This window comes from Hyperoodon ampullatus (assembly GCF_949752795.1).
Source record: "Hyperoodon ampullatus genome assembly, chromosome: 11".
In the NCBI taxonomy this organism is placed as follows: domain Eukaryota; kingdom Metazoa; phylum Chordata; class Mammalia; order Artiodactyla; family Ziphiidae; genus Hyperoodon; species Hyperoodon ampullatus.
In genome coordinates this window covers 99,521,250-99,542,429 of record NC_136924.1, presented here as the reverse complement: position 1 = coordinate 99,542,429, position 21,180 = coordinate 99,521,250, and the positions used below count along the sequence as shown (strand labels likewise).

Sequence of the window (21,180 nt, the reverse complement as noted above, 5' to 3'; positions counted from 1 at the left end):
GCCAGGGCGGGGGAGAGAGGTGACCGGGCCACAGCCCTTTGCACTCTCCTTCCAGGGCTCCGTGTTGTCTTCAAGCCTTGCATCTTCCCTGTCACAGCCACTTTCACCGTTACCCACTTTCCTTCCCAACCCCCCTCACGCTGTACGGACCAGACACCAGCACGCCACAGACCAGCATGTGCCCCTGGGCTTTATTGAGTAGGTAGTTACAGTAGTGTTTTGGAGCTGGGGGCTGTGCACGTGGTCAGCTGGGGCCCAGGGCGGCTCTCTGTAAAGCTGGGCTCTCTGTAAAGCTGCGGCACCAGCTCAGACAGGCAGACAGGCCAGCAGGCCTCCACCTCCTAACTCGTCTCTCTGGCATGATTAGGGACCTTATCAGAGAAACATCTCTCGGGCACATCTGGGCACCCACTCTGCTCCAGGTGCCTCCATGCCCCCGCCCCACTCTTGACCCATAATAAGAGACCCTTTCACCAGGATTTCTTCTTGCAGGAAAGCTGACTTGGAAACGTGGGCAGGTGGGAGGCAGGGGCAGTAGGAGGGATCCTGCCTGCGTATCGGGGCCCCTACAGTGAGGACCCCTCGAGGGAGGGCCCTGGAAGGAACCGTGCACTGCAGCCCTCCCCACTGCAGGAACCAAACGCAAGTAACAGGAGCGAACTGAACCTCCTGGTATCGTAACCTCCTTCTGGCAGTCTCTAGATAATGATCTAAGGAGATAGGTTTACATTTATAATTAGAGGATAATTAGGAACATTTACAAGGGCCACCCTGCCCGGAGCAGGGAAGGTGGGGGCCAGCTGGGCACAGACGCAAAGTCGGGGGAGGGGGGCTCCTCGTCTCTTTTCACCCTTGTTTTTGCTGTTCCCACCCACAGCTCCTAGTAGGAAGGGAGGAATCAGATTCTCTTGGGGAGTGGGTGGCACGGAGACTGGTCACCAGGACCTCGCGGCTTGCAGAAGGCCCAGTGGCGGCTCTGGCGTGACGCCTGCCTTGGCGTCACCAGGCCAGGTGGGGCTGGAGGAGCCGACGGCCCCCGCCTGCTGTCCTGGCACAGAGGGCTCGGAAGGCCAGCCCCACGAGCGCCCAGAGAGCCGCCGGCTTGAGCAGTGTGGGTCCCGTCTCTACCGCAGCTCGGGGATGAACTGAGCCCAGCTGGCATCGTCGGAGCCCAGCAGGTCCTCCTCCAGGCCGGGGAAGCTGATGTCCAGCAGTATCTTGCTGAGGCTGTCATTCATCGTGTCCAGGACCAAGCCTTCTGTTAAGGAACGGTTGGCCGAGAGGCCGGCAACCTGCGGCTCGGAGGAGCCTGGCTTGGGGACCTCCATATCTGAGGGGGGACAGCCGCTGAAGGGGTCAGCGGTGATGTCAAAGGGCTCGGAATTGAGGAGCTCTCGGGGGGAGTCAAAGAGGGGGACGCTTTTCAGCGGGGTGGCGCTGAGATCCGCCAGCTCCAGCGAGTCCGGCAGGGGCCCAAAGGCACCCTGGGGGGTTCGTACGGGGCTGAAATCGAGCCCCCCCACTTTGGCTGGGGGCGTGAGCCTCCAGGGTTCGGGGGTCACAGGGAGGGCAGATTTGCTCGGGGTGGAGGAGATGGGCAGCACCTCCTTGATGGGTGTCTTGAAAGGCCCGCCCTCCTCGTGGGAGGAGCCAAGCTGGGAGGCAGGCTGCGAGGGCCCTGCTGTGGCTCCTCGGGAAGCCCCGGGGCCCTCGGAGAAGAGCAGCTCCGGCTCGTCCAGACAGGGGGGCAGGAGGTGCTGTTTCCTTCGAGACCGGCTCATCTCCCTCCTCTCCCTGCGTTTGATGACAAGCAGGTCAGAGACGCAGCGGGCTGGGGACTTGGGCCCGCTGTAGGACTTCTTGGGCCTGGGGATGGGGGAGCGGGACGAATCCTCCCAGGGGGGCGACGATTCCTCCTTGACAGATGGGCAGGGCGAAGGCCACTCTTCCAGGGGCGGGCTCTCGACTTTGACGGGTCTCCCTAAGTGTGGCGTTTCCTCCCCAGGCTGGGCTTCTTCCTCCTTGATGGACTGGACTGGAAGCAGAGGAGACAGCCCTTCTCCAAGGAGGAGCTTCTCCTCTTTCACTGGTCCTGCCGTGGGCAGAGGGGCGACCCCCTCGTCTGCGAGCAGCACCTGGAAGGGAAGCAGGTTAAGGTGAAAGCCAGGTCTGGAGATTCAACCAGACAGCAGGTGGGACACAAGTTCATGACTAAGACAAGTGACATGCTAGTACTGATCCTCTTTTGTCTTTTTAAAGTCTTAAAGACCATTAAATATGAGACTATATGATGAAGGTGGTAGTTCAATTCTGGGGGTAAAAGATAGAGCGTTTCCTGGGCTTCCCTGGTGGCACAGTGGTTAAGAATCCACCTGCCAATGCAGGGGACACGGGTTCGAGCCCTGGTCCGGGAAGATCCCACATGCCGCGGAGCAACTAAGCCCGTGCGCCACAACTCCTGAAGCCCTGGCGCCTAGAGCCCGTGCTCTGCAACAAGAGAAGCCACCACAATGAGAAGCCCGCGCACCGCAACAAAGAGTAGCCCCCGCTCGCCGCAACTAGAGAAAGCCCGCCCACAGCAGCAAAGACCCAACGCAGCCAAAAATAAATAAATTAAATAAATAATAATAAAATTAAAAAAAAAAAAGACAGAGCGTTTCCTATGGTGCAGGCATAATTAGTATCCATCTGAGAGAAAATAAAACTGGATGGCTGTTTCATACCATATACAAAGACTTAAACAGAAGAATTAAAACCGTACAAATCCTGAAAGAGAATCTAGGAGACTACATGTACAATCTGAGGTGGGGGGGGTGAACTTCTTAACCAAGACTGGAAACCCAGAAGCTGTAAAAGAGAAGAGAGACATATTTGACTACATAAAAATGTAAAATCTTTCTGTGGCAAGAGAGACCATAAACAAAGTTAAGAAGCAAACAACAGAAGTAAAAAATATCTTAAAAGACAGGTTAATATTTTAATAACAAAGAAATCACAAATTATTACCAAAACCCTATAGGAAGATGGGCCATGTCCATAAATAAGCGTCTCACAGTGAAAAATTCCCAGTGACCAAACACAGTGAGCAGGTGCTGACTTACCGATAAGCAAAGGAAGATAAAATGAAACAAGGAGCTGTCCTTCATACACCACAGAGGGGCAAATATTAAAAAAGACTGATAACACCCATGGCTGGCAAACATAGGTCTTGTTGGTGGATGTGTGAATTATCACAGATTTTTCTGGAAGCCAATCTTGCAATATTTAATAAACTTTAAAATAACTGTTCACTCAGCAATCTCATGTCTGGTTCTCTATCCCACAGAAATAAAAACACTAGTAAGAAAGATACTTGCAAAGTTATTTATTGCAATGTTCGCCATAGGGCAAAAAGACCTAGAAACATAATGTGCCCGTGAAAGCGGAATGGTTGGAAAACATACGGCAGAGCCACACCATGAAATATTATGTAGCCATTAAAAAACAATGCAGGGCTTCCCTGGTGGTGCAGTGGTTAAGAATCCGCCTGACGATGCAGGGGACACGAGTTCGAGCCCTGGTCCGGGAGGATCCCACATACCGCGGAACAACTAAGCCCATGCACCGCAACTACTGAGCCTGTGCTCTAGAGCCCACAAGCCACAACTACTGAGCCGGCGTACTACAACTACTGAAGCCTGCTCACCTAGAGCCTGAGCTCCGCAACAAGAGAAGCCACCACTATGAGAAGCCCACGCACCGCAACGAGGAGTAGCCCCCGCTCGCCGCAACTAGAGAAAGCCCGTGCGCAGCAACAAAGACCCAATGCAGCCAAAAATAAATAAATTTAAAAAAAATGCATTAGGGACTTCCCTGGCTGTCTAGTGGTTAAGGCGCCATGCTTCCACTGCAGGGGGCGTGCGTCTGATCCCTGGTCCGGCAACTAGGATCCCGCATGCTGTGTGGTACGGCCCAAAACCCCCCAAAACCAAAAAACCAAAAACAACAAAACAAAACAAAAACAAAAAACAAAAGCAAACCCAAGGCTCTTTATCTGGAGCCCCTGCTACTTCCATCTCAGAGAAAGGGGCACAGGGGCCCTTCCTGTACTTGTTACAGGCCAGCTCCTGCTCGCAAATCCTTCTCTACATCACAGCATGGTCTTAACTCACTGTCCTCAGCCCTCGAGCTAGACCACTGATGCTCAACCAGGAGCAACTCCCCTCAGGGGACATCTGGCAACACCTGGAGACATTTTAATTGTCACACCAGGCGGTGCTCCAGACATCCAGTGGGGAGAGACTAGGGATGCTACTAACACCCTTCAGCGCACAGGGCAGCACCCCTCCACCCCCAACAAAGAATTATCCAGCCCTAAATGTCAGCTGTATGGAGGCTGAGAAACCCAGAGCTAGACTAGCCCATCTCTATACCATTGTTACTGGGGGCCTCCAGGGCATGCCCATTACAAAGCCCTCTCCAGGGACCTCCCTGGCGGGCCAGTGGTTGAGTCTTTGCGCTTCCAGTGCAGCGGGTGAGGGTTCGATCCCTGGTCGGGGAGCTAAGATCCCTCAGGCTGTGCGGTGCAGCCAAAAATAAATAAATAAAAATTTAAAAAAGAAAAAAAAAAGGCCCTCTCCACACCTGTTTGCTACCCAAATCTACTTTGTAAAGCCTCCTTCCCTTGTGAACTCTTCCTGAACCGTCCCAGCCCATCTGTTATAATCACCCTTGTCTGAACTCTTATAAACTCATCAGGCACGTGTGGGCCTTCCAACATCCCTTACATCATATGGCAGGTTCCTTTTTGGCTCTTATAATGCTGTTGCATTTTCCTATGTATCGGTGCCTTGTCTACCAACTAGATGTATAAGCTTCTCAAGGGACACTTGGCAGAATCTGTAACTGACTGGAGTCTCTGCTCAGAGAGAACCCGAGGCACTGACCTTGGGGGCGATGCGGACTCGCTTGCTGTGGCGGGCGAGCTCTGAGCTCATGAGTGAGGCTGCCAGGGGCAACGGCACCTTGACCGAGGGCTGCAGCACCAGGGACTGGTTCACTGGGAACTGGATGGGCACCAGGTACGAGCTGACCCGCGGCAGCAGAGGCTTCATCTTCCGCCCTAGGGGGGACCGGGAGGGGTCAGGAGCACGGTCCAGGGACAGGCCCCTTCCAGGCTATGGGACCTTTGCTCTCCTTCCCTGGGCTGGGACCCCCGAGTCTGCTCCCTACAGGTGAGCCCCCTGGGACCAGGCTCCCCCATACTAACGTGCGCCATGGGGGAGTTCAGTTTTGATGGCCACGTTCCGGCGGAGCTCAGGGTTGGGTCGTTTCTGCTGCTGTTTGGGGCAGAGAGGGAGAGAAATAGACCGGGTCAGAGACGCAGGGGGACGAGGCAGGCGACCCCACCAGCTGCTCCGGTACCGGGCATGGAGCGAACCGACCGCCTGGCCCTGGGCAGGTGATGGCACAGACACACGGCAGCGGGCGGTCCTACCACCTCATCCAGGTGTCCTCACCCCCAGGATGCAAAGCATGGAGCTCTATGAGGGGCAGAGAAAAGCCAGGTAGAGAAGTGAGAGCAAAGACGGCCGCCCTCCAGGCCCGTGCCATGCACCGTGGTCACCATGTTGCAGGGAGACTATGGCGGGTCCTCCTGCCACGCACCGCGGTGCTTGGGGCACCGTGATGAGCCCATGGGAGCAAGAGGAGGTGGAGGTCACATGTCCTGAACACCCAGCAGCTCAGGTGCTCTGCGTTCAGGGCTGGCAGGCACCCAGCCACAGGCTCCCTTTCCTGCTAATGTCTTGTCCCTGTCACCGAAGCCATGCTGAGCGTGGAAAGGAAACAAGGCCGAGCCCCGAGCAGGAGGGAAAGAATCTTACTGATTCCAAGTGCTCGGGCGATTGTGGAGACCCTGGGTCCAGTGGCTGGTGGTGGTCAGGCATCGTGGGAGAGAAACGAGACGAAGTTACCACCAGTGCAGTCAAGCTGACCAGACTGGGCAAACCTATTCCTGACGGACGCCGAGGGCCACCCTCAACAACGGTCCCTCCCGGGAGAACGAGGGCAGCTAGCGGCACCCTTGTGGGCACTCTGAAACTCCAAAGCAGTCGCTTCTGACAAGAGATTCTGGGGGCTTCGTTTCTGCTCTCCGGCCTAAAGAAGGGCTTTTTAAAAACCAGGTTTCCCAGACTTTCTCTGTAAGAATCACCTGAGATTCTTGCTAAAAACACATGTTCCTGGGCCCATCCCAGGCCTACTGAGTCAGAAGCCCCGAGAGAGGGGCCTACGAGGCTGTATTTTAACAAGTGTTCCAGGCAGTTCTTATCACAGGGCAACACTGCCCCAGGAGGTCCCGTTTTTGGATCAGAGTCCTCTCTGTGGCCTGGTCTAGCAGAGAAGTGTGCCATCCCTTACGGGCTGGCTGGCCTTTAACTCTACCCTGATCGGATAAGCTCATCCCAAGAGGACTTCTTTCCTTTTGCGATGGATCTCATGACCTCCAACACCAGCCCTATTTGGACAAAACCAGGATGCTTACCTTAAACACCTGGTCCAGTGTCAAGTAGCGATTGGCACTGGGGTGAATGGTCCAGAAGGAGACCTTGCCGTTGGCAGACGTCTCGCGGACAAACATGTCGTGGAGAGAGAGGTTGTGGCGGATGGAATTCTGAAAGTAGAGGACGCCACTCATCAGCTACTTTGGCTTTGGAAACACTACCGCCGATGTCCCCCAAGGAAATCAGGCCCAGGCTTTGTGTCCTTGTAACCTTGCCTATTGGTAGCTCCTGTGACACTCCGCATGGCAGAGCTGGCAACCTGAGCCATCAACCCGTCTGTCCAGTGGGGACAGAGACTGGGGCCGTTCCTGAGGTGGTGATAAAGCAGGGACCTGGACAGCTGTCAGGGGCTGGGAAAGAGGAGTGAGGCTGTTGGTGATAACCAGTAGCCAGAGAGGCGAGGGAAGAAATTATGATGCCAGGGAGCTTCCTGGTGGCCTAGTGGTTAGGATTCTGGGCTTTCACTACTGTGGCCTGGGTTCAGTCCCTGGTTGGGGAACTGAGATCCCGCAAGCCACATGGCATGGCCAAAAAAAAAAAAAAAAAAAAATTATGATGCTGGGGAATTCAGTTGAGGTGAGTGTGAGGCTAATTGTCCTGCTATGGGGAAAACAATACAAAAGCCCCTTGGCCTGGGACAGAGCATCTGTTGGGGCACCTACGCTGTGGCTCTGAGTCCCGTGTGAGCTATGGCTCCCAGGCATCTGTGTTCCCGTGAGCAGGAGGAAGAGAAGATCCCCGCCTTCTGGAGAAGAAATGTGACTTTACAGAAGGTGAGTCTTTGGATCGTGAGGCTTACAGATTTTGTTTTTCATTAATATCTTTTCACAAAGCTACTTAGTCGCTCCAGCTGCTGTTCAGTGCAGCACAGAAGTGGGTTCTGTGCTGTACTGAAGAGTCTCCTTCAACCCAGGGTGGCGACAGATGAAGTGGTTACAGGGCTGTTAGTGATGATTTTGTCTGGATTCGGCAGGATCGAGTCCCAACACAAAAGATACGGTTGTTAAGGTTCTAGCATCCTTGGCACTTAACTGCTCCCTCCGCACCAGACACAGACTACTGCCCTTCCGTGCAGACAAACTATTGGGCCGGACTGACCTTGACTGTGGCTGTTACAGGACACGGTACCTTCCAGCCTGGCTTGGCGATGTGCTTGAAATAGGGGAAGTGGTCCTCGATCCAAGTGTAGATGTCTTTCAGGGTCATGCGCTTCCTCTCCGTACTGTTGATGGCAAATTGTATCATGGCCATGTAAGAGTAGGGTGGCCGCTCAGACACGGAGTCCGGCCAGGATGCCGATGCTCCCAGGGGCCCCTCAACCTGAGCGTTCTGAGAAGCCAAAGGGAAAGAGAAAAGGCAATGACACAGAGAGTTCACAAGACCTCCCCCGCCCCACCCCATCCCAAAGAACATCCCCTAGAGAAACATTTTATCCCACAGAGTTGTACTGGAAACAAATCATCTGAGACCACTATTTCATCGAATAAAATTTTAGGGTTAGGAAGAATCTTAGAGGTGATCTAATCCAGTCTCCAAACATAGAACCACTTCTCTGTCATCGGTCATTTTATTGAAGATATTGCCCAATAATAATTATTAGTCCAGTCTTTGTCAGTTGAAACCTCTCAGGAAAGTCTGGGTACATATTATGACTCTTAAAGCATCAACTGTATGTTAAAACTACACCCATTTTTCAGACCTGAGCATCGAGGGACCTAGGTCTTAGTCTGATTTCTACTCCTGATGTGATGTGAATAAACCCATCTCCTTTCAACGTTTGTACAAGAGAAATATTCCCAAGGGTATGGGAGACAAATGTCAGCAGGGCACACATCTGGCTAAGTCGCAGGCAAAGATCTGATCATCCACATTTTAGAAAATTGAGCTATAACTTTGTAAAGTACACAAGTTCTAAGTGAACAACTCAGTTTTCACTATGTACACATCCACGTAAATTTTCCGTTTTAAAAATTGTTGAGTGAAGTAAGTCAGAAAGAGAAAAATAAATACCGTATGCTAACACATATATATGGAATCTAAAAAAAAAAGAAAAGGGGTTCTGAAGAACCTAGGGGCAGGACAGGAATAAAGACGCAGACGTAGAGAATGGACCTGAGGACACGGGGAGGAGGAAGGGGAAGCTGGGACGAAGTGAGAGAGTGGCATGGACTTATATATACTACCAAATGTAAAACAGATGGCTAGTGGGAAGCAGCCACATAGCACAGGGAGATCAGCTCCGTGGTTTGTGACCACCTAGACGGGTGGGATAGGGAGGGTGGGAGGGAGATGCAAGAAGGAGGAGATATGGGGATATACGTATATGTATAGCTGATTCACTTTGTTATAAAGCAGAAACTAACACATCATTGTAAAGCAATGATACTCCAATAAAGATGTTAAAAAAATAGAAATTATTTAAGGAAAAAATAAAAAGATAAAAAAATAAAAATTGTTGAATGATGGGTTAAAGGGTATATACAAAGGGCAACCATGAAGAACAAACCCAGGCCACACAAATGGGTCAAATCAAGTTTGATTGCTGGAGAGGTATTTAAAATTCACAACTAACTCATTTTATTTGCTATTAATTTATCTTCTAATAAAACAATCTTGTTAAAAATGCTGTATTCTTTTCATACTGTTGAGATACCTCTTTAAAGTTCAAGTGGCTTTCCAAACTGAGACCTCTTCATTATTTCCTGAATACTTACTCAATACCTACTAAGGGCACAGTACTAAACCCAGTGCTGACCGGGTACAGAGTGAGCCAGAGGAGTCTGCCCTCAAGGAAATTTCACAGATAGGGGTGAGGGAGGGGGAGGTGGGAAGATCCCAGGTAGAAAGGGAGCTCCAAATTAGATAGAATCACACTAAGTGAGTGCTAATACCAGAACTTGGAAATTCTACTCCACAGGCCACTTGACTTCCCTTCTTAGAAATTCCCTGCACTGGCTCTGACTGCCCTAGTGAGTGACGGGACAGTTCACCTTAGCCTGACTCTGCTCCAGGTGACGATTCTCCTTTTCCTCCACCTCTTGCTTGATGCTGCAGGAGCCCAGCCCATCGGAGGTCATCTTTCCAAGCCACTGCATGTTGGTCAAGCTGTTGTCTAGCGTGCAGCCGGCTGCCTCGCCACCAGCTACAGGGGAAACAACCCAAGACGCCGCTTAGCTGCCTGATCCCGAGCCCAGCAGGCCCAGTGAAGTTGGCAGTTAGGGATCACATCTGCCCTGAGGGACAGGGAGCACATGCTGACTCTACTGTGGCCTCTCGGGTACCCTGCCCCATTAGGATTTCGGGAGAAATTCAGGAGCACGGTTCAAGTTGCATTTCAGTCTGAGCCACACTGAGCCTTAGAGATCAGTCAAGGCAACCTTACAAAAGCATGATTGAGCATCTCAACAAAGAAAGTCACTTTTCCTTCTCATGCTTTCTCCTTCATTAAGATGGAGAAAGATTCCTATTTCCTTATGTGGTCAATGCAGAGGATAACTAGAAACGATAAACAAATCCTTTTCCAATGTAAAGAAGGGAGTAGAAATGCTAAATTACATTGCAACCCCTTTGACAGTGCCCAAAGGATCCAGGTCAAGGTTTTAGGATGAAGAAAGGCAAGACCTTCCCCCGGTTCGGGCAGACGCCTGTGTGTCCTAAGCATCAATGTGGCAGACTGCAGTCCTCACCACCAGACAGGGAAGGCTATCTCCTCACCCCTTTGCCTTACAGACCACATACCACAGTTCTCCCATCTCTGCCCAGGAAGGGCTCCAGGTGGTCTAGGAAGATTCACGTCCTTGGAGGCAGACTTTGGTCCCAGGATCTCGGTGATCACTTCTGTCCTCTTGGCATCATTGCTGGCTTGGGCTTGAGGCTGGGGTCCTGGAGGGCGAGTGGGGGCTCCCCCGCAGCTGATGAGGATGAATTTATTGGGCCCACTGCTGCCACTCTCCTTTCCTTTGGCAGTCAGTGCTGTGATGATGCTCTGGATATTGGCATTCTTGGGGACGGCCACCACTTGGGTGTTGGGCATGGTCGGGTGGTTAATGATCTTGATCCCGGCTGGAAACTTGCAGGGGTTGGACTCTGCCACCTCCTTGGAGGCCTGCGGTTGAGCAGGCTCTTGTTGGGCAGGGGGCCTCTTAGGCTCCTCTTCTGATGTGTCACCTGGGGCATTCTGAACAGGAAGGGGCAGCCTCCGTCTTTTGAGAATCAATGGCCGACGGGGGCTGGTTTTCATTATGAATCTGTGCTTTCACTCTCCATTGAGAATGACAAGCATGGACCCTGGAAAGTGCAAGGGGCAGCAGGAGGTCAGAGGCTGATTAGGCTGAGAAGGAGGTTCTGTTAGGGAGGGGTCTTCCTCATCACATGACCAGGAGCATGTGCCCACAGGCCCAGGTGAATACCCCTCGGGGCTTTGTAAAGACCACAGACAACAAGGAGATGAGTTCTACCAGACAAAAGTTAAAACTGAAGCAAATAGAAGAAATTCAAAGGGGGAAAGTGGGATTAGGTTGGCTGTAGGTCAACATAGTCAAAGCTCTAGGAGCTTAAGAATGTTTTGGGAATTCCCTGGCGGTCCAGTGGTTAGGACTTGGTGCTTTCACTGCCGAGGGTGAGGGTTCAATCCCTGGTCAGGGAACTAAGATGCCACATGCCACGCGGCGTGGCCAAAAAAGAATGTTTAGCTACAGAAATAAATAGGGAAGCTACAAAAATGTGGAGATGTCTCTTATTTCCTACTGTAACACAGATCACTTGCAGTGACTATTGGGACGGGAACGCTGGAATAGGACATCCTGACAAGACTCTGATCCCACAATCCATTCTAGTGTAGACCACATGTTTTTTATACCATCTTACTTTATAAATTAAAGGATCTGAGCCCACAGAATCAGAGGAAAAAGGCAGATTGTACCATTATTGTCACACCACTGAAGAAATCATCTTCCAGCTCACAAGACCTCAGATAAGAGGGAAACTGCTCTACTCAAGGCCCAGGGTAACGCTAAGGGGTGACATCATTTCACAGGCTATTACCCTTGCCTTTCTTAAAAAAAAAATACATTTTTCTTTTACAATTTGCAAACTACTTATATAGTGACATTTTAGTACTTGCATGTGCTTATTCATATTTTGACTTTCTAAGCATGTGACTGTATCGCTTAATTTCTCTTCCAGAACCGAGACTGTTATCCCTGTCTCCTGACTAACAGACTGTGCTATCTTCAGTGTGCTAAGGTGGTTTTGTAGTGTTAAGGAAAACTGTTTTATCTTTTTAAAATTGTGTTTTTTTTTATTTTAACAGATCTGTGGAATACCCTACCATTGTGTAAAGTTGTGAAATTCCACTGAGAGGTACTCTGAGGGACAGAGGAATGAGCTGTCCCTTTTTTAGGATATCTGCCATCTCCCTAAAATTGACTGTCACACTCGTCTGACATTTGCCATCTGCTTAGAATCCACAGACCCTCTCCATTCTGCCTCCTTTTCCTGTATATCTAGGTTTCCTCTACCTTCAAATCTCAGTTTTACTTCCACCTCCTATCTCTTCCGGCCTCCCTCCCTCCACCCATCAATCAGTAGATACTAGTATTCGCTCCCCACCCGCAAAAGATATCTTCCTGGTCTAAAGCTTAATTTTCCCTTCTACTCTGACCAGCCTCTTGCTACCACTGCCAACACCTTCTAGCCCGGAGACTTCCGGAGCGGCTCCCGGGACTCACCCACATCCAGACCAGGGCTAGGCTGCGGGGGTCTCCGGAACCCGGAGGAGGGTCCTGGGAAAGGGCGGAGTGGAGGCCTAGAGGTGAGAGCAACGGGGTTCAGGGGAGTGTGCGAGCAGGTCGGCCTCGGCTCCCAGCGCTGTAAGCTCAGAGGGACCCCAGCCGCCGTCTGCCGGAGCAAGCGGGCCGCCCCTCCTCCCGGGGGAAGGCCGGGGGCGCTCAGCGGGAGAGGTGAGGAGGGCCGGGAGGCTGGATGCAGCAGCGCCGCGCACTGTCGCCAGCCCCGTCCGGAGCCAGCCCTCCGCGTACTCCCGGCCCCGGCCTCTCGCACGCCGCCCACTCACCTCGCTTGCACCGCCGAACACGCCGGCTCCGGGCGGCTCCGCGCTGCTCCCAGCGGCAGGCCGGGCCGCGACCCCGGCTGCGGGGCGGGGAATCCCGGGATCCCGGGAGGGGGGGGGTCCCGGGCCGGGGCCGGGGCCGGGGGTGGGGTCCCGCTCTGAGGCTTTCAGTTTGTTCCGCTGTTTGAAATTGGCGCCGGCGGAACGTTGCTGTCACGTGACGGGCGTGGCCAATCAGCGCCGGCCCTGTCTCCGCGTTCAGCCGGGACGCCGGCGGCGGCGGCGGGCCCTGCCTGGCTGTTGAGGCGGGCAGGCAGGGCGGGCGGGGCGGCGGCGGGAAGATCAGGTGAGGCAGCCCGACCGGGCGGTTGAGGCGGACGGAGCGGCTGGCGAGGCAGCCCAGCCGGGCGGGTGAGGCGGGCGGAATGGCGGCCTCGTCGGGCGGGTGAGGCGGGCGGAGCAGCGTGCGAGCCGGGCGGGCTGGTCTGCGACGGGTGAGGCAGACAGAGCGGCGTGCGGGCCTGGCGGGCTGGCGGGCGGATCGGCGGCGGGTGAGACGGACGAGGCGGGCGGCTCGTGGGGAGAGCGTAGGAGGGCTCCGCGGCGGCGGGGCGCGGGGAACCCCAGGGACAGTGGGGACCCCGGGCCGCCCCGCCCGGCTGCGCTGCGCCCGCCGCCCCGGGCTCTTCCCCCCTCGCTGGGGGGACTGTCCTCCGTTGACCTCCGACCAGCGATCGTCGCGGGCCCCCGAGCGGCCTGAGGGCTCCTGGAGCGTAGTTACGACCTCGTCAGGTTCCCTCCTGAAAAATTATTCGCACACGGTGAACCCTGCCTCCACCCTGAATCTTCGAGTTTTGATCTCCTCCCGCCCCACACCCCCGCAGTCTTTTCTTTGTAGTAAAGGACTTTATCTACTAACTTAGTCAACACGTTTAGTTGAGCACCTACCATGTGCCAGGCCGCGCTAGGATGCAGTGGAAGACGGGGTCTTTCTCCTGCGCTTACGGTCTGATGGGAGCAGAGAGGAGCTCAGACAGATTCGCAGCGAATTGCTTATTTAATCAAGTGGAGAATTACAGCTGCGAAGTGATAACTTAGAGCTCAGGGATAACTTTGAGTATGTAAATAAGGGGATCTTGCCTTATGGTAGGTGAGAAAGGCATTTCTTTTTTTTTTAATAAATAAACTAATGTTTGGCTGCGTTGGGGCATTTTCTCTAGCTGGGGCGAGCACGGGCTATGGAGTCTCCGGTTCGGTGCGGTGCGCGAGCTTCTCATTGCCGTGGACTTTCTTGTTGCGGAGCGCGGCCTCTAGGCGTATGGGCCCAGTAGTAGTGGCTTGTGGGCTCTAGAGCCAGGCTCAGTAGTTGTGGCATACGGGCTTCTACTTGCTCCGCGGCATGTGGGTTTTTCCTGGACCAGGGCTCGAATCTATGTCCCCTTGCATTGGCAGGCGGATTCTTAACCACTGCGCCACCAGGGAAGTCCCAGGAGAAAGGTATTTCTGATGAACTAAAGCTTCATCTGAGATCTGAGGCCTTTATGCAGATACGGGAGGGAGACCCTCCAAGCCAAGGGAATGAGGTGTGCAGGGCCAAGCCGCAGGAGGAAGCGTGGGCGGCACAAAGGCTGAAGACTATCTGAGGGGTTTGAGCTAAGAGACCTGCACTGGAGTGTGTGTGAGATGAAGCTGGAACCAGAGCCACAGGACCTCAGCCACCACTAGGAGTTTGGTCCGTACCCAAAACTCAAAATTTTTAAGCAGGAGTGTGAGCCAAGATCAGATTTGCAATTTAAAAAGGTCCCCCTGCAGGGGGTGCCAGAGGTTAGGGTAGACCAGTTAGGCTATTGCAGTCAGAACTGTTGGGACTTGAAGGGTGGTGGAGAGAGAGGGAAAGAGGTGTAGGGTAAGATTATTATCTTTTAACAAAGGAGGAATGCTTTTATCAAGTTTTGAGTTGAATAAGTCTCAAAAAATAGATTGCCATTGATTCTGATCCCACATTTAATACTGAACTGTCACTAAAACCCACAAATCTGTTTTTTTCCCCAAAGTATAATTGACATAACACATTATGTTAGTATCAGATGTACAACATAATGATTACCTATTTACACCTCAAAATGATCACAGTAAGTCTAGTTACCATCTGTCACCATACAGAGTGACAAAAAACTTTTTTTCTTGTGATGAAAACTTTTAAGATTCTCTTGGCAACTTTCAAATTTGAAATACAATATTGACTATAGTGACCACACTGTACATTACATCCCATGACGTCTTTATTTCATAACTGGAAGTTTGTACCTCTTGACTCCCTTCATCCATTTTGCGCCCTCCCCCCAATTGCCCTCCTCGAGAGAGGGGTATTTTTTTTTTTTTTTTTTTTTGCGGTACACGGGCCTCTCACTGTTGTGGCCTCTCCCGTTGCAGAGCACAGGCTCTGGACGCGCAGGCTCAGTGGCCATGGCTCACGGGCCCAGCCGCTCCGCGGCATGTGGGATCCTCCCGGACCGGGGCACGAACCTGTGTCCCCTGCATCGGCACGTGGACTGTCAACCACTGCGCCACCAGGGAAGCCCGAGAGAGGGGTATTTTTGAAGACATGTTTAAGAGGTAGGATTGACAGGGCTTGGTGTTGGGTTGGATAGTAGAGGGAAAAGGTAAATGTCAAGGTTTTTGGTGGCATAGCTGGATGAATGATGATACCATTCCCTGAGCAAGGGCCCTGGAAGATGATCACTTTTACGGAGGGGGATGCAAGGGAAACGAGCATGAATTCAGTTGTAAATGCTTTGAGTTTGAGGTGCATTTGAGACATCTAGTTGCTGTCGCGTAGGCAGTGGAATATTTGGGTCCTGAGTGTGGAGAATTCTAAGCCAAATATAGAAATGCTTGACTCGTGTACTTCCAGGTGGTTATTGACATGTCAGCAGACGATTGCCTGGGAAAGGCATGTAGAGTGAGCAAGGCTCCAAAGCCCAGCCAGAGGGAGAGGCCACAGTAGCAAAAGGGACTGACCTCTAGTTACAGCAGAAAGAAAGAGGATGGATGCAGATAGACTGAGGTTTGTGTGTTTGCCTTCTGGAAGATGAGAGTGTTTCCTTTGATGTCTCCTGTGTTCTTTGTGAAGTAGGATGTAAGGCGGTTGGTGTGGAGAGAAGAAGAGTTCTGAAGTTTTAAGACAGTGGGAAAGTTTTAGGATAACCTTTGTGGAAAATGAGTTGATCAAGGACACGGTAGGACTGCTGAACGATGTGGCGTCCCCAAGAGGCTGGGGACTTTGAGCGAGGCGTGAACTTCAGCCCTTCTCCCTGGAGCGGTTGTGACCACTGTCATCTCCCCGCTGGGCTCCTGCAAGAACCTCCCCCTCGCTTCTCTGCCTCCTTTCTCTGTCCCCCCTCTTCCCAACCCACCTTTCCTACAAAGCACCTAGAGCTATCTTTGAAAAGTATAAATCGGACCGTGTTACTTCCCTGTCCAGAGCCCTGCGGTGACTTCCTCTTGCACTAAGTATAATTCAGCCCAGTCCTTACGCTTGCCTTAACCCTGTGTCACGTGAACTGGCTTCACCACTCTCCAGTTCAGCCATGCTGACCCTACTGCTTCTTGAACAAGTCAGACACATTCCCCTCTTGTGGTCTTTGCACTTAACTGTTCTCTCAGTCTGGAATATTCTTTCTCACATCTTTCTCTTGTCTGCTTGTTCTCCTTTCTTCATTCAGGTCTTTGCTCAAATATCATATTTCAGATGGGCCTTCCCCGACGACCCTGTCTAAAGTAGCACTGGGTCAGCTCAACCCCTTACACCGTTTCACTTTTCTCTGTACCTCTAATCACTTCCCAACTAGATGTAAGCGCCATGAGGTCAGGGATTTAATTTAGTAACCTGCTATATATTTCTAGCACCCGTAACAGTGCCCAAAACACAGTGGGCACTCAGTAAATATTTGCTGAATGAATGAGTGAACAAATGGATGTATTTATTACCTGTGTTCTTCCTAAAATGTTTGTTCCTTGAGGGTAGAGACTTCGTCCTGATTTCTCTTTACATGTATCTCCACTTCCCAGTGACATAAATCAGAGTATGTTGCTTTGCTCTTGTTGACTGAATGAAGGAATCATGCTGTATAATGGAACCAGTCTGCCCTTCTGTGTGCCTCTCCCTCCAGGATGCCCGGTGGCACCACCCATTCACCTCTCGACTCAAACTTCCGTCCCACCAACCCACTGACAGAACCCTTATTAAAACTGATCTGGGGGCTAGACCCACTGGACACGTTCTCAGACTTGTTATTCCTTTGTGGGTCCTGTTGGCCCTGCCTCTGCCTCCCGCCTCCCACCTCTGCTGACACCGCCCAGGTTCCGGCTTCATCGGTTCTCAGGCAACACAGTTACCTTCTAACTGGTCCCCCTGCTTCCGGGGCACTTGATCTCGCCTTTCACACTGTTGCCTGGGTGATCTGTCTAAAAGACAAAAGCAAACAAAAACCAAGTATGGCACCTAGGAGACAGCTGAAAATTTGAACACTGAATATTTGATATTTACTATTTAAGGGATTTACACATATAAATATATATTAATGTATAGTATATAAATATTGTATATAAATATGTATATTTATATATGTTAGTTGTGTTACTAGGAATGATATCATGACTGGGAACATAGTATTTTCAAAATAATAAAGGGGTAGGGGAAGTGGATGGGGTGTGGATGGGATGTGATTGGTCGTGGGTTGATGGTTGTAGCTGGGTGATGGGCACATGGGAGCTCATTATATTATTAACTATTTTTTTGTATGTTTGAAATTATCTGGGGTAAAAGTTAAAAAAAAAATCCAAGTGTGATCATATCCGTCCGCTGGAAAATCTTCAGTGACTACTTAGGCCAAAGTCCAAACTCAGATGGTCCGCCTGGTTTTCTGCCCTGAGCCTGACACCACGTCCCGCCTCAGGTCTTGCCTTTTGTCTTTTCGTGCCTTGTGTCCAGCTCCATGGAGTCTGAGTGCCTGGACTCGCAATGCCCCTTCCTGTCTCTGCCTTGGTGTGTGCTGCTGCTCAGCCTGGAGCGCCCCCTGTTCTTTGGCTCTTCCTAGCCCTTCTATACCTAGATCAGGTATCACCCTCTCCAGAAGGCCTCCCCTGGGGGGAGTGCAAGGGAGCACTGCTCTCATTATTGTAATTGTCTGTCTCCCTCTGTTAGACTCCCAGCTCTTTGAAGGCAGGGGCAGTCTGTGTCTCTACAAGTGCTTGGCACCCCGTAAATGATCGTGGGATAAATGGTTGGTTATTCATCTTTAAACTCCCAACACCCAGCATGGTGCTTAACACGTGCTCGATAAGTGTTCATTGAACGAACGTTGTTGAGTGTGAAACTACTGTGTATTGCCTTGGTGGTGTAGGTGTAGGAAGCTGGTGTAGGTGTACCACCCCACAATCTTGGGGTAGGGCCGCTGGCTGCTAGCAGAATCGGCTGGCAGAGTGTGAGGAAGAGCTGGGGAATCAGCAGATTGTTTTCTCCCAGCTTTTGTTTCTTCTCCGCAGGCATGGGTTGGAAGTGGAGTCTCTCCCTGGACCTGACGACAGCCAGCATCATGCAGTTACTAACTGCTCTACCCTCACCTATTGATGCCGCCCAGGAAAAAACACCGCCAAATTTCCCAGAAACCCCAGCTGCTATTCTACCAACAACCACTGGAGGGCCCCAAACACTGCTCTGAGTCTCCCCAGCTTCCTATCACCCACACTAGACAGGTGCCCAGCAAGCCCGTTGACCACAGCACCATCACTTCCTGGGTAGGCCATGGGATTCTTGCCTTGACGTTTCCTCTGCCAGGCTTCTCACACTGCCATGTGGAGACTCGCAGGCGCAGGGACAAGGAGGTGGTGTACTCCTTCTGTCTGTCCTCAGCCACGTTCTCTGGTTTATCATTCCTGAGTTCAGACTGAGGCGTGGGTTGATTGGAATTGGAGTCTTTCCCGCGCCCCACGTTCCTCTGTAAGAGTTCAGTATAAAAGTTTCACTATCCAGCAGCTGGGTGAGAAAGCCAGAGAAATGTCAGAAGCAGTAAAGAATGAGATTGTTCCCTGAGCTTCCCGTGAGACGTGGAGTTTTTAGCTGAGTACTCTGTTTACTGTTTAAATGACCAAACGTTGAAGAAAAATCCTCAGAAATGTCATATGTTTTATTTTGACAGTTTAAAAGCCCTGGGAAGAGAACATAGCTACGGCATGTCAGGGAAGTAGTGTAGCAGAAGGGCCAGACAAAAGCCTAAGAGTGCTTACTAAATGTGCTTTGCCCACGATTGCTGGGGAGAACCAGAGCCCTGGCTTCAGGACGGGGGAAGAAACAAATGTTAGAATCCTGTTGATGAGGAGGAATGAACATGTGAACACGTATCGAGTCCTCACTATGTGCCAGGCCCCCTGCTAGTTGCTTTCCGTGCCTGATCTCACTCCCGGTTCTTTCCTTCAGCCCTTCGTCCTCCACTGGGGCCTTCTTGGTGCCAGGTGCTCTGCTAGGGCTGGGGATCAATGGTGAATAAGACTGCTGGGCCCGCTCTCAGAGTTGAAAGGTAGACAGTTAAGCGTGTTGCAGCCGTACGGTACGATGAAGCGAATGAGGCATTGTCCCCTTTCTTGCACAGGAGGGAACCGAAAGCCAGGGAGATTGAGTAACTTGCCCAAAGCCCGTATCCCTTGGATACTGTTATCCAAATAGACAGCTGCTTTTGTTTTGTGTCCATTGCTGTTATGGGCCCCCATTTAGGATTCTGGTCATGGGATGCAGTTTCCTTAGGTTTGTATTTGGTAGTTGGCTCTCTTCACTTTTCTTTTTTTTCTTTTGGAATCCTTAGGTATCACCTCAGTTTGATACAACAGCAGAAAGCTGGTTGCCAGTCAACAGGAAACGTCATTGCCGAGACCAGGCAAGGCGTTCAAGTCGAAAATCTACCAGCTCCAAGTTTCCACACCTAACATTTGAGAGTCCACAGTCTTCTGCCAGTTCAGCCAGACCTGGTATCCCCCTAATCAGGGACTGTCTCAGTCAACCAGAAAAGGACATTTCTGGAAGGCCCTTGGTTCCCATGCTCAGCCCCCAGAGCTGTGGGGAGCTGTCAGCACATGCACTTCAGAACTTCCCTTATGTGTTCATTCCACCGGATATCCAGAGCGCAGAGTCCTCAGGGCAGGGAGGGCCCATTCCCTTGGAGCAGAGGGAAAACAGCCTTCCCAGCTGCTCCCTTCACACGAGCACGCCCAAGAGCCCAGAGCCCGGGCCTGTTCTGGTTAAAGACACTCCTGAGGAGAAGTACGGGATAAAGGTCACATGGAGGAGGCGACGACACCTGTTCACTTACCTCAGGGAGAGGGGGAAGCTGAGCAGAAACCAGTTCCTTGTGAAAAACTGACTGGGTTTCTCGGACATCTGTGGTCTCAAGAAATTGATTGCTGGAGTCCAAAGGGAATTGAATTCCCAGATTGGCTTTTTAAAATATCTTGTGTCATAAACAGTTTTTAGTGTCATAAACAGTTCACTTCATATTTTCCTTGTATTAGCTGTTTAAATTTTTTAAATATCTTGTAACTTTACAAAGTCTGTAAATAAATAAATGGCTGCAGAAAGTTTTGAGAGAACCCTGCTTCTGTCACTAATGCAGCAGTACTGCCCCCTCTACAAATGGTCTTTCCTAATTGTTCCCTTTAACCACTGCTTATTCATCCTTTTAAACACCTCATTCAAACTAATTCATTCCACATGTCTGAGTACCGACTCAGTGACCACTTCCTCTGTAACCAGATGCACGGAAAAACTCGAAGCAAATTGTGACTTTTTGTAGTTGAGCTGCTGTCTCTGCAGCCTTGGCTCATCTGCTGAGAGGGCTGGATGAAGAAAGGGCAGCAAGCCTGTTTTAATGAGTCAGTGGGACCAAGGGAGATAAAGGGGACATAGGCTACTTAGGGTTACTATGTTTTGAATTTTTGTTTCCAACTGTAGTAATCTGTAAATATTAAAAAGGGTGGGAAAACGATTTCTTGAACTGTTTAAAATGTATGTAAATAAATATATAATCTTTTCAAATACTACTTTTTATTGGAATTCATGCAGAAGGACTGCCTGGTCAACAAAATGTCTCAATTTTCCTTCCACCCATACAAGTAGCATCTCATTCAACTCCATTCCGTCAGCCTTCAGAACCTAGTCTGTGTCAGGTCCAGCCCGAGCTAGACAAGCAGGGATGATTTATTTTTAAAATGGGGATGTGAAGCACAGATAACCGTGTTCGGGGTCACACGGTGCGTGGAGGCTGACCAGAGGAAGCAGTGCTCAGCTCTCCCAGCTTGTGCCAAATTTTCTGCCTTTTAGAGGCTCAAAACCAGTGTGGGGACAACTTTGGCCTCGGAATGGAACGCCGCAAAGTCAACACGCGATGAGTTTTGACGGGATGTTCTGTAGGGACTGTAATGCTGCATATAAGTTGGGGACAAGATTTACTGGATCCGATAGCGGATCTCTTTATGGGATACTGATGTTCGAAGACGGTAGGCTGCGAGGGCGGTAGA

The 21,180-nt window shown here is 51.3% G+C and overlaps 2 protein-coding genes across 10 annotated transcripts; one reads left to right on the top strand and one right to left on the bottom strand.

The window, feature by feature from the left end:
* Positions 1 to 176: 176 nt before the first annotated feature.
* Positions 177 to 10,782, bottom strand: FOXM1 (forkhead box M1; the record flags this gene model as incomplete). Of its 9 annotated transcripts, none has more annotated exons than XM_079715732.1 (8): positions 177 to 2,135; positions 4,926 to 5,101; positions 5,249 to 5,318; positions 5,865 to 5,909; positions 6,524 to 6,652; positions 7,671 to 7,862; positions 9,533 to 9,684; positions 10,257 to 10,782. In XM_079715732.1, 8 exons carry the CDS (start codon positions 10,780 to 10,782, stop codon positions 1,125 to 1,127), a joined length of 2,301 nt encoding a protein of 766 aa, XP_079571858.1. In that variant the 3' UTR covers positions 177 to 1,124. The 9 variants fall into 9 exon arrangements, with proteins under 9 accessions (XP_079571858.1, XP_079571859.1, XP_079571860.1 ...); XM_079715733.1 differs by having other exon boundaries at positions 9,539 to 9,684; XM_079715734.1 differs by having other exon boundaries at positions 7,671 to 7,871; positions 10,281 to 10,782.
* Positions 10,783 to 15,211: 4,429 nt separating this feature from the next.
* On the top strand, positions 15,212 to 20,685 carry RHNO1 (RAD9-HUS1-RAD1 interacting nuclear orphan 1). Its single transcript, XM_079715228.1, has 3 exons — positions 15,212 to 15,228; positions 18,160 to 18,411; positions 19,473 to 20,685. The coding sequence occupies exons 2-3, from the start codon at positions 18,244 to 18,246 to the stop codon at positions 20,025 to 20,027; spliced, it is 723 nt and encodes a 240-aa protein (XP_079571354.1). The 5' UTR covers positions 15,212 to 15,228; positions 18,160 to 18,243; the 3' UTR covers positions 20,028 to 20,685.
* Positions 20,686 to 21,180: the final 495 nt, after the last annotated feature.